Consider the following 13,188-nt stretch of genomic DNA (forward strand, 5'->3'; position numbering starts at 1 on the left):
GTGGCTTTGAACCGCCAATCTTTTGGTTAGTAGTCCAGCACTTAACCATTTGTGCCTCCCAGGGAGAAGAAAATACGTTCACTGATGGCAATAATATGAGGTGGAAGATGCTAGGACCTATAGGAGAACAAACTGTTTTAGGACCCTAAGTGAGAAACAGATTATTGAACTCATTCCCCTAAAACCCTTAGCACTTGATATTCTCTCTGCCTGAAGGAAGAGGGTGGTACATCAGTTGGGATTCAAAGTATGGGTATGACTTTGACAAACAGAGATGAGAAAAATATATCCCACAGAGGAACTACAGAAGCAGAAGCAAGAAGACCTGCCTTTAAGGTCAGGTTCATGAAGGGACGCTATGAAGAATTTAAAACTGGAAAGACAGATTGCAAATCCACATATTTGAAATAGGTGCAATAATTTTTGCAACCTTAATGATAGACAAAATGTTACTAATTAAACTCCAAAATGTACCAAAGCTGGATCAATGCAGTTTTTCCTCAATAAATGTAACAAAACATTACCTCTACGTGGTGTCAGACAGGCAGCTTTTATCTTACCTTGTGCTTTTTCAGTGTATCCAGATCATGAGCAGCGTCTTGTGACCCTATAGGAAAAAAATCATTATCACCTTGAACATACAAAGTAATCATCCCAACTTTCTATACAAATGTTTGCAATACTTCTGTTATTATTCATCTTTCTTTAAAAAACAAATCAAAAAAGAGAAAACTTTGGAAGACCTCAGTCCAAATTTCTGAGAGCAATTTGAGATTATTCATCAAAAACTATGCATATACTACTGGACCGTTGAAATCCCACTTCTGGGAATCTGTCCTAAAAGTCATGCATGTTACGTAGATTTAGCCATCAGGATACTCATTACAGCACTGTTCGTAACAGGAAAACAAAAACCAACTAGAAGACCAATAGTAGGGGTTAGGTTAAATAAAAGATGGTACAGTTATGTAGAAAAATATACACAGCCATTAGAAATGATGTTGTAGAAGAATACTTAATTGTACAGAAATATGTTCTCAATATATTAGGTGATAAAAGCAGGTCACAAACACCAGTTTTGTGCAATGAGAACAAACAGAAAAAATATGTACATCCTTCAAAATGGGCAGGGAGGATACAAACCAAAACGTTAACAGTAAATTATCTCTTCGTGGTAGGTTACAGGTGAGTTTTTTTCTTTTTGATCATTTGTATTTTCTACAACAAGCTTCTATTTTTTTAGCTTATAAAAGGGTATTAAAAAACCAAACCCCCACAGAATGATCTATTGCCAGCTGGTTTGGGAACACCCAGTGGCTTAAAGAAACACTGTTGTTCTATAGGATCCCACCCACACTCCCGTCTCTTCCTGTCAAAGTTGGCTTTCCAGATCTCCCACATTTGAAAACTGGCTCCAGTTAGTAAGCAAGGTCATAGGGAAGAAAGCTGAATTAAAGCAGGTTACGCAACTGAAAAAACGGCATTTATTATTTAAAGATGTCAAGTATTATGCATTCTGAATTAGGAACCATTTCTACCAACAACATTTTTGAAATTAAATCAGGTTATACAATTGAAAAAACTGGGCATTTATTATTTAAAGATTATAAGTATTATGCATTCTGAATTAGGTACCATTTCCAGCAACAGTGTTTTTTGTTACTGCTGTTGTTTTTAACCTTACCTGTCCGGAAAATCGGAGCCCTGGTGCCTCAGTGGTTAAGAGCTCAGGCTGCTAACCAAAAGGTCGGCAGTTCGAATCTACCAGCTGCTCCTTGGAAACCCTATGGGGCAGTTCTACTCTGTCCTATAGGGTCGCCATGAGTCAGAATCGACACGACGGCAATGGGTTTTTGGATTATCTGGAAAATCAGCTGGCTTCCATTACATGATTTTTTGAAGCTGCTCACAGAAAGCTCCTGGATCTATGTACTCATAAAAAAGGCCAGCAAGTACACTGTTTGCCCAATATTCTCTTGATAATACCAAACTCACAGGCTCCTCACTGAGTCCACATCCAGCTCTAGCCTGCTTAAAAGCTAACTTATAAAAATATTAACATTTGTTAAAGATGGATGTTATATACATGTCTGTTATATTATTCTCTGTAATGTTCAGTACATTTGAAAAACTTCATAATTTTAAGAGCTTGCTCAGTTGTCTATAGGAAGTCCTAAGACTAAGGGGGGAAAATGAGTTCAAGTAAGTTCGTTGAAATTGTGGTGGTTTAATATGGTATAATCAAATGCATACGATCTTTTAAATAATAACTCTACTCTGCCTGTTTATTAAAATAGCAAAAAGAAAAAGAAAGAAACCTGAAACATGACCTAAATGAAATTCTTTCCTTTTGTTATCCTTGTTGTTGTTGGGTGACGTCCAGTTGATTTCAACTCATAGTGACCCCATGTGACAGAACAGAACTGTACCAGAAGGTTTTCTTGGCTGTAATTTTTACAAAAGCACATCGCCAGGTCTTTCTCCCACAGAGCTGCCAGGTGGCTTTGAAATGCCAGTCTCTGGGTGGTGCACATGGTTAAGTACCTGACTACTGGCCAAAAGGTTGGAAGTTCAAACCCATCCAGAGAAACCTCAGGCAACAAGCCTGGCGATTTGCTTTTGAAAGGTCACGGCCCTGAAAAACCTATGGAGCAGTTCTGTCCTGTCACGTGGGGTCATTATGAGTTGAAATTGACTTGACAGCACCCAACAACAACAAGGATAATAAAAGGAAACAATTTCATTAAGTTATGAGGACTTGACAGCAACTAACAACAATTTTTTACCCTTGGCTGCCATCACTATAAATATGTATCAATTTGGATGCTTTGATCATTTTCATTAGGAAAAAAAAAACCCAGAAACAGCACATACACCAAACACAAAACAGGCAGGTTATGTTTCAGAGCTGGCTGCCATACTTTGAAAGTAACTTCAAGGATATGGCTATATTGATATAAATTTAGTATGTCTTGTTGTTAGTTGCCATCAAGTTGATTTCAACTCATGGCGATTTCCTGTGTGCAGAGTAGAACTGCTCGATAGGGTTTTCATGGCTCTGATCTTTTGGAAGCAGATCACCAGGCCTGTCTTCTGAAGTACTTCTGGGTGGGTTCAAACCACCAACCTTTTAGCCAGTAGTCAAGAACTTACTATAAGCCTATCACCTGCAGTCCATTGGTGCTGACTTAAACTGTTCCCACATGCTATCAACATTCATATAATTCTCTTATTGCTTGAAAAGGCAGACCATAAAAGTTGCATTTTTTTTTTGATTCAAGTATACTAAATTTAAGGAGCCCTGTGGTGGACAGTGGTTACGGTGCTCAGCCACTAACAGAAAGATCTGCACTTCAAACCCACCAGTTGCTCTACAGGAGAAAGGCAGCAGTCTGCTTCCATAAAGATTACAGCCTCCTGCTGGTGGGAATCCAAAATGGTCAACCATTTTGGAAAACAATATGGCACCTCTTTAAAAAGCTAGAAATGGTAATACCACATGCTTCCACTCCTAGGAATACATCCCAGAGAAATAAGAGCTGTGACGAATAGGCATATGCATATCCGTGTTCATTGCAGCATTATTCACAATAGCAAAAAGATGGAAAGAACCTAAGTGCCCATCAACAGATGAATGGATAAACAAACAATGGAATACTACACAATGATAACAATGATGAACCTGCGAAACATCTTACAATATGGATGAATCTGGACAGCATTATGCTGAGTGAAAAAAGTCAATCACAAAGGACAAATACTGTATGAGACCACTATTATAAAAACTCATGAAAAGGTTTACACACAGAAGGAAACCATCTTTGATGGTTATGAGGGAGGTGAGGGGTGGAGAGGGAGAAACACTAAATGGACAACAGATAAGTGATAACTTCTAAAGCATAAGGCAGTACACAGTACTGGGGAAACCAGCACAGCTTGCCCAAGGCAAGATCATGGAAGCTTCAGAGACACACCCAAACTCCCTGAGGGACCAAGTTACTGGGCTGAAGGCTGTGGACCCTGGTCTTGGTGGACATCTAGCTCAATTGGCATAACATAGTTTATAAAGACAGTGTTCTACATCCTACTTTGGTGAGTAGCGTCTGGAGTATTAAAAGCTTGTCAGCGGTCATCTAAAATATTCTACTGGTCCCACCCCATCTGGAGCAAGGGAGAATGAAGAAAACTAAAGACACAAGGGAAAGATTAGTTTAAAGGACTAATGGATCACTATCACCCCAGCCTCCATCAGACTGAGTACAGCCCAACTAGATGGTGCCCAGTTACCATCGCCAACTGCTCTAACAGGGATCACAATAGAGGGTCCCGGACAGAGCTGGAGAAAAATGTAGAACAAAATTCTAACTCACAAAAAAAAAAAAAGGCTAGACTTACTGGTCTGACAGAGACTGGAGAACCCTCAAGAGTATGGCCCCTGGACACCCTTTTAACTCAGTACCGAAGTCACTCCTGAGGTTCACCCATCAGCCAAAGATTAGACAGGCCCATAAAACAAAACGAGACTAAAGGGGCACACCAGCCCAGGGGCAAGGACTAGAAGGCAGGAATATTCGTAAATAGATATAATCCAAAACCCACTGCCCTCGAGTCGATTCCAACTCACAGTGACTCGACAGCAGTGGGTTTTGGGTTATATCTATTTATGAATATTCATTCCTATAAATTTTCTCAAAACATGTCTCTTTAGAATATTATCTCCCTCTTTAGTATCTTTTTTCCTGTTTAATGTCTTTTTTGTTTGTTTTTGAGATGATGAAAATAGTGATTATAAATTAAGGCATGCTCTATCAAAATGCACGCTATATTTCGTGTTTTCATAAAGAGGATCTCTGAAAACAATAAAAACAGGATTCTAGAGATCTTACACAGCTTGTATTTTATGATACATATACTGTAATTAAAAGAATTTTATAAAATAAGGAGCTATACAAATATAAACTACTGTCTCCCAAGAATACTCATCCAAGATCTCAGAAATCTGTTGATAACTTCATAAAAGATACCAAGCTTTTCACCTAAAACTGAACAGAAGATCTAAAAATCTCACCAGTTGTGATTTCTTAACAAATTAGATACAAATAATACAAAATAATAGCGTGACTTTGAACTATCCAAAAACATTGTAATTTCAACTTTTACAAAATTGTATTTAAGAAAAACTCTAGTGATTTTTGTTACAAAAATATGATTTTGAAAGCCTAAGAGCAAAAGCGCTCATTTCTAAGTTTTTTTTTAATCAAATTTTTAGCTACTCCAGGGACCTATGTAAGACTTTTGCAATGCAGTAACTTGTCTGAATTTATAAGCTAGCTATAAAAGACAGACATTTTTACAGCTCTCCATTTTCTTTATTCCCCATCAAAAAGAGCAGTGATGGCAGGGAGCTGTGCTGCTTTGAGGAGGTGGAGGGAGTTTTAAGAAGCAACCTGGAAACAACCATACGCCATGTTCTGGAGAGAAAACCAAATGTGATCAGAAACAGCCCCTGCATCATTCATGTGCAAGAACTTTAGATGTAACCGCTTAGTTATAAGGCACTTGTAACTAAGCAGAAAATGGTCTCTTTATCTCTCAGAAGAAAGGAGGGTGTACTTGATGAAGTATCCCATTTCCTGGTCCAGAGGGGAGAGCATACAAGGACTAGTTCCAGAAGTCGCTCCCAGGATTCTAGGGAGGGTTCTAATCCCAACCTGAGAATAATACTTTGATTCACTTCGGATAAATCCACATTAAAAAAAATTTTTTTAAGTTCATGAAGACTCTGAAAGGATGAATGCTATATCAAAATCCTACTAAAATGTTTTAAACTATTATTACTAATAAATTTTTTTTTTATTATTACTAAAAACAAAAAAAAACACCCAAAACAAAAATCAGTTGTTGAGTCCATTCTGACTCACAGCAATACCATGTGTTGCAGAGTAGAGCTGTGCTCCATAGGATTTTCAAGACTGACCTTTCAAAAGCAGATTGCCAGGACTTACTTCTGCTGTGTTGCCAGGTGGGTTCTAACAACCAATCTTTCAATAAGTACCATATTTTTATGTAAATAACATGCGCCACCCAAGAACTCCATTATTACTACAATGAAAGCCAAATAATTGAAATATGTACCTGGATATATTTTCTTTCCTGGATATACTGGACAAGACTTGGGTGAACTTTACTGACAAGCTAAATGATTCAGTTAATTTTTCACTGGGTTGTAGAAACTAGTTGGAGATCTTTATTTGGTGAAGCTAAAGACAGCCCATGTAAAAATTCATACAATACACAATACACTAATATTTCACTTGTATACTTCAAATAATTTGTTTTTCAAAGAACTTTCACAACAATCTCAGGACAACTCTTAGAGGTAAGCACATACTGTTAAATTCAGCTTTACAAATCGCTTTTTGGAGGACCAGAGAGGATAACTTCACTAGCTCATCTACTAAATTTCAGCAAAGGGGCTGAAAACCCTGACCATCTGAAAAAATCTAGTACAATGATAGAGAGCAAGGCTTTGGCATCCATCAGACCTGGCCTCGGTGTCCAGCTCTGTCATTTACTAGGTGTGTTACTTTGTGCAAGTTATTTAACAAATTTTAAATCCCAGTTCTCACTTGTAAAACCGAGCTGAAAATCCCTTCTTCACTGCGTACTTAATAGGCGTGAGATGCTGTGTGTAATCACTTAGCATTATACCTGGCCATTTCTGACTCCCAGTTCAGTACTCTTTGTACTCTCCAGAGGTTTAGCTGCATAAATACCGACAAGTCATTTAATTTCTCTATTTATAAATGAATAAAAATTCAGACCTACTGTTGACTAATTTTCTTTTTTAAAAAACACCAGGCCATACTCTTATAAAGCTAACAGTTTTTGTACCTTTACAACCTTGTTTCTTTTGTTATTTGTGGACTATGTAATGTATAGGCACTTGGGATTTTCCATGATACAAGAATTAGTAAAACTGTCAGACTCATAACTATAAAATAAAAGCCCTCCTTCTCCTTAACACTCCAAAAATAGACACTGTAATTAGATGTGGTCACTGGAGGTATGTATTCCATATGGTTTGTAACAGCTGAACAGGCAAAACAAACACATAACTATGTCAAGTATTAGCTTTTCTATAACCAATGTCTGTCACCTGTAGTTTTGCCTAATAAAAGCGTTCTTTTTAACTTGATGATTAAAAACAAACAAAAAGGCTACATCCTATTATAATCCAAAACACAACATCGATGTGCTATCTTCCAGAGAAGTTTAAAAAGTCAGGAAGAAACTTTTCTAAAATTTAAATGTCTGGAACCACGTGCTACTAGAATATATGCTTCTTACGGATGGATATATTGTGGGGCAGAAACCTCCCTATCCATACCCAAAAAAGGAAACATTTCAACTTTTCAGCAGGACAGCTGGTAATACAGGTTATTACACACATCAGGGGAAAAAAGAGTAAGCACTACGGTGAAAAAAAGGACTGAAGACTTAACGGCTTAGTTGCAAATCGATATACTCACCCAAGAGCAACCATGGCTTAATAACGCCAACTTCCAGGTCCAAGCTAAGGTCCTGCACATAACCACAACCACCCCCACTGCTCGGCTCTACTTCTTCCACGACCTGAATTCTGGCATCTTTCCATGTTTCTATAATTTTCTTTCCAGTTAGCGTTGTCACCCTGGTGCATTGCTTCCTGAGATTATTCCGGGAGAAGGCTTTAATTTCCTGGTTAAGGGAGTGCATTACATGAGCAGTAAAAAAAAAAAAAAAAACTAGGAACAAATACAAGCAAATCTAGCAAGCACAGAGACAGGCTGACCAGCTCGTCCCTTATTGCTCAGGTAACAAACACAGCCCCAAGAAGGCTCCCGCCTTTAGGTTACAAGTGACAGAAACCTCCAGTTTAGTTTGTTCCGGGGCTGCAATGGAAGGTGGTGTTTGATTGGCCATTGAGACACGGGCGCCGATTGGGTGCTGTTTTCTTCCTTCTTTCGGCCGAAAACCTGCGTCATCTCTATAGGCTCAGGACATCTGCTGGGGAGTTTTCTTATTCTCTCTGTTTAAGTCTAGCTTTATTATACGAGCGAAATGGTACAATATAAGACTTAATTGAAGAGAGGCCTGAGATTTCCTCACTATTTGAAAGCAGTGGTTTCGACTGGCTTCACTGTAGTAGTAACCGTGGACGATCCCGGCTGACCTGTGTGTCGCCCCTGATGTAGTAAGGCCGGCGAAGTACCAGTGCAAACCTTCCTACTTCGCAGAGCCGTACCTGCCCGCCTGCTTTTAGACTGATGCAGACTAACATGGCTTTAGGAGAGTGGTAGGAGATGAGAACAGAGAAGTGAGATGGACTTTGATTTTATTCTGAGCGAGATGGGAAGCCACTGGAATGATGTGTTGGACCCGTGATGTGTGTTGCCCACCCAGTTCACCTGTTGTCTCCACCGCTGAAAGTGCTGTCAGCTGACAGGTCTTAATCCCTTCAGGGATTGTCTCACCTGCAGAGAGCTGCCTTACCTGAAATTATGCGGAAGTTAAAAATCGTTTCTCTTTCCCTATGTCCTTCACACTTTCTCTTTCTGCAGTTATTGCCAAGAGGAACTGCCTAGATAAAACTGTTGTGTATATTTGTGAGATATCAATTTAAATAAAATCTGAAAAAAAATTATTTCTTCTTTTAAATTTTTTTATTATGTTCCTGTATGCTGATTGACAAGAGCTTAAAATTTAGGGATTCTCTGACTTCCCTCCTGCATTTTCACCATCTTTATAACTGCCGAAGAGACCTTTATGCAGTAAACATACAGTCTATTCATAAAAAGCATTGCAGCTTGTTAACCAATGTCATAAAACAGTATGTGTACTAACTGTTTAATGAGAAGCTAGTTTATTCTGTAAACCTTCGTCGAAACCATAATAAAATAAAAAGCATTGCAAGTTTTTCCATACAAGGAGTTAGAGATAAGGAAGTGTGCAAACATCCGAATTTACAAAAGAGATGAATTATAGAATGGTAATTCTAATTACAAAAGGACTGTTCGTTTTGCAAAGGAAATAACAATATTCCTTTAAGTAGGAATTTCCCTTAACCCTCTTAAAATGCAATTTTAAATGGACCTCAGTGTAATGTATAAATGCATATAGAATGTGAAGAAATTACACTTCTAAAAACATATTCTCCAACACCATATTAAAATTTTTGTTTTTGTTGTTGTCAAAATTTTCTGATGTAAAATTTAAATAACTAAATTTCTCCTTGTTGAAAAGAGTGAAATTTCAGCCCAGGCCATCTACAGGACACTCTAAAACAAAGAATCGAAGAAATAATTTACAAAATTTAAACAATCACGGGTTCATCAAAACAACTCTAACCCCCAATCAACCCATATATTTATCATAACAACCGATCAAAACAGTGACCAAAAAAATAACACCAATTACTGAGCACTTACCACATGCTAGGCACTGTGCTTATGAGCAATTTATAGATTCTTAGTGGTCAAGTGCTTAACAGATACTTTACAAACTTGTCCCATTTGATCTCACCACAAACCTATGAAGTAGATGCAATTAGAATTTCCTACATTTTACAACTGATGAAACTCAGATGCAGAGGTCAAATAATTTCTGGTAAATTTAGAGCCGTTAATAAAGCTTAGGTTTGTTTCAATTCAATGCTTTAGCATTTAATTACAATGGCATACTATCCTCCACCAAAATATTAGTAGTTAACACATATTTATTGAGCACCTATATGTACCAGGCACTGTCAGAGGCACAGAGGATAAAACAACCACCAAACCCAGTGCCGTCGAGTCGATTCCGATTCATAGCGACCCTACAGGACAGGGTAGAACTGCCCCATAGAATTTCCAAGGAGCGCCTGGCGGATTCAAACTGCCGACCCTTTGGTTAGCAGCCGTAGCACTTAACGACTATGCCACCAGGGTTTGCACAGAGGATAAAGTGGTGGAAAAAAAAAAGTCTTCACATTCATGGAGATTATATCCAAGTTGGGGAAGGTGGATAGCAGATAAGAAATAAGTAAATGTGTATTTATGTTAGGTTATGATAGGCACTAAAAGAAATACATAAGTGAAATAAGGGAACAGAGTAAAGGGGTGGTGTGCTATTTGCAATAGATTAGTAAGAGAAGTCCGCTCTGATAAAGTGAAATTTGAGCAGAAACTTGAATAAATTTGAGCAGAGACTTGAAAAAATTTGAGCAGCCTTGTAGATATCTGAGGGAAGAGATTCCTAGGCAGAAGGAATGGCAATTGCTGAGCAGAGTGTACTTGTCGGGAGTGGGAGGTAGGAAGGTCCAAGGAACAGCAGGGTGACTAATACGGCTTTAGGAGAGTGATAGGAGATGAGGACAGAGAGAAATGATTCTGAGCAAGACAAGAAGCACTGGAATGTTGTCATGGACCCTCTGATGTGTGTTGCCCAGTTCACTCTTCAATGCACGCCTGTTGTCTCCACTGCGAAAGTGCTGTCAGCTGACAGGTATCAATCCCTTCAGAGATTTCTTCAGCTGCAAAAAGCTGCCTTGCCTGAAATTACACTCTTCATGGGGCAGCACACATCCAAAACTGCCCACGTGGGAGCATAAAGACCCGGCCATCTTAGCTCAACTCGGGAAAACTCTGAAGGGCCATTCCAGCTCTACTGCCCAACATAGGGTTGGCTGAGCCTGTCATTGGACCTGCATGAACCTTGGCTTCTCCACCTGCCCAATCCTGCTTCCTTCGCCTCCCTTCCACAAGTGCTGATCCATAGGGCACTCCTTAAAAACTTCTGTATCCTAAATTCTACCTCAGAATCAGCTTTCAGGGAAACCCAATCTGTGACAAGTAATATGATATTACTTATGCTGTAGAAGAGGAAACCCTGGTGGCATAGTGGTTAAGTGCTAGAGCTGCTAACCAAAGGGTTGGCAGTTCGAATCCAACAGGTGCTCCTTGGAAACTCTATGGGGCAGTTCTACTCTGTCCTATAGGGTCGCTATGAGTTGGAATCGACTCAATGGCACTGCGTTTGGTTTTTTTGGTATGCTGTAGAAAGGTCCTCTGGCTGCTGTGAGGAGAGAGATCAAAATGAGGCAGGAAGATTCGTTAGGAGGCTGCTGCAATGATCCAGATGGAAGATGAGAGTTGCTAGAGCTAGGATGGTAACAGAGGGGGAGATGACAAGTAGTCAGATTCTAGACATGCGTGAAAGCCAAGAAGATTTATTAATAGATTGGATGTGGGGTGTGAGATACAGAGGAGATGAGGATAATTCCAAGGTTTTTGGCCTAAGCAGCTGAAGAGTAGACTTGCTACTTTCCAAGAAAGGGACGATGGGGAGATGAAAAGCTCAACTCTGGACATAAATTTAATACGCCTTTTAGTCAACTGAGTGGTGATGTCAAGTGAACAGCTGCACATATGAATGTGGAAGTCGGAGGAGAAGTCTCTGATAGAGATGTAAATTTTGGAGTAATCACCTTAAAGATGTCACAGTACTGAATGAAATGACCTGAGAGTAAGGGTTGAGAGAGAAGCTGGTGCATGTCCTCATTTAGCAGAGAGGAAGACGAGAATCCAGCAAAGAGGACTAAGAAGATGAGTTCAGGGAGGTAGGAAGAAAAGAAAGAGAGAGAGAGGGTCTAAGAGTACAAGTAAAGCGATTCAAGGAGGACAATGTGATCTGCTGTGGCACATGCTGCTGACGATGCTGAGAAAAGTAAAAACTGAGAACCAACACTGGATTCAGATGATGTGTCCCAGCTTTATACAAATATTATCTGATTCAATCCTCATAGCAGCCCAATGAAGTATCATTTACTCCGTTTTTATAGAGAGAGACATTTAACTTGGATGTTGAAACACTAACCTTTGGTCATACAGCTTGAGTTTGTTAGGTTTTTTTTTTTAGTATTAAGGCTGGTTCTATCTTACTGAAAAATCCATGTTCCTTGCACCACCTCATTATAAAGGATAGGTAGAATTGTTGGGTATACCTTGATAGCTGCAATCCGTGCTGATAATATTGTAACACTAACATGCTTTCAGTAGCATTGGATACTATACATTGATTCTCAGACTCTATCCAACTCAATCCTTTATTTCACAGATGAGGAACCAGGGTCCAGAGAAATAAACTGATTAGCCTGTCACATCTCTAGTGATTTCAGGTCCCTTGACTCAATATCTAATGATTATTTTACTCCATTATATGGCTTTCCAAAAAATTCTTTAAGGGCAAAAGTCCTTTTCACAAAGCTGGCCTGGATACAGAAGGGTTGGAAGAAGTGTGACCCTTTCAGTGTTGGCAGAAGAGAAAGAAGAGGCAAAATAATTATGAGACCCAGGCTAGAGGGACAGGGCAGCACAACACTCACAGGGGAGGCATTACCTATCTCAGGGCATGATTGATAACAGATTGCCCTGGAAAGGGGGGGCCCATCCTTATAAGGGCTAAGACTGAGGCATCCCAAACCACCTGGTCTGAAGGAAAAGGGGAGAGTGTGATGTGAACAAAACCTGGAATATGCTCCAGTGTCCCCCATATAATTCCCCTCTCCTAACAGATTTAGTGTATTTATGCCAAGTACCAAAGAGTCCTGATGGCGTAGTGGTTAAGTGCTGGGCCGGTAACTGACAGGTCAGTAGTTTGAACCCACCAGCCGCTCTACAGCAGAAAGATGTGGCAGTCTGCTTCCGGAAAGATTTACAGCCTTGGAAACCCTATGGGATAGTTCTACTCTGTCCTACAAGGTCACTATGAGTCGGAATCGACTTGACGGCAATGGGTTTTTTTTTTGTTTTTTGTTTTTTATACCAAGTACAGTGCTAGGCATTTCCCAAATATCATCTCTAATGTTCACAAAACCACTTTCTAGATAAAGTAAGAGAAAATGAAAGAGCTAGTAATCAGTGGATCTTCTATTCAGTCCCAGGTCTGTTGGATTCCAAGGCCCAGTTTCCTCCCACTACATTCCACACTCTTAAATATCACATAATACAATGTCCTATGTCAGAGGATGAACTGGAGAATGTGTTTATTTGCCTCCATAAACAACTGCCTCCTTTGCCATGAGTCCAGAAAATATGGATAGTGCCCAGATACCACCAGAGAATATTTCGATCAGAAATTTTCTAGAAGACACATGATCAAAAGGTGGAA

At 39.4% G+C, this 13,188-nt stretch overlaps 1 protein-coding gene across 3 annotated transcripts in view; it reads right to left on the reverse strand.

Annotated features, from left to right (window-relative positions):
• DUSP19 (dual specificity phosphatase 19) overlaps positions 1 to 8,317 on the reverse strand; it is a 33,841-nt gene extending 25,524 nt beyond the window's left edge. Inside the window, exons 1-2 of one of the 3 annotated variants that reach the window (XM_010602780.3) lie at positions 7,533 to 7,941; positions 561 to 607 (exon numbers count right to left, since the gene is read on the reverse strand). In XM_010602780.3, coding sequence (XP_010601082.1) covers positions 561 to 607; positions 7,533 to 7,758 — 273 coding nt within the window. In that variant the 5' untranslated portion in view covers positions 7,759 to 7,941. Of the gene's footprint in view, positions 1 to 560; positions 608 to 7,532 lie in introns of all 3 variants that reach the window. The other 2 variants (XM_064286921.1, XM_064286920.1) reach the window with 2 other exon arrangements.
• Positions 8,318 to 13,188: the final 4,871 nt, after the last annotated feature.

Source organism: Loxodonta africana, chromosome 6, assembly GCF_030014295.1.
Source record: "Loxodonta africana isolate mLoxAfr1 chromosome 6, mLoxAfr1.hap2, whole genome shotgun sequence".
In the NCBI taxonomy this organism is placed as follows: Eukaryota; Metazoa; Chordata; class Mammalia; order Proboscidea; family Elephantidae; genus Loxodonta; species Loxodonta africana.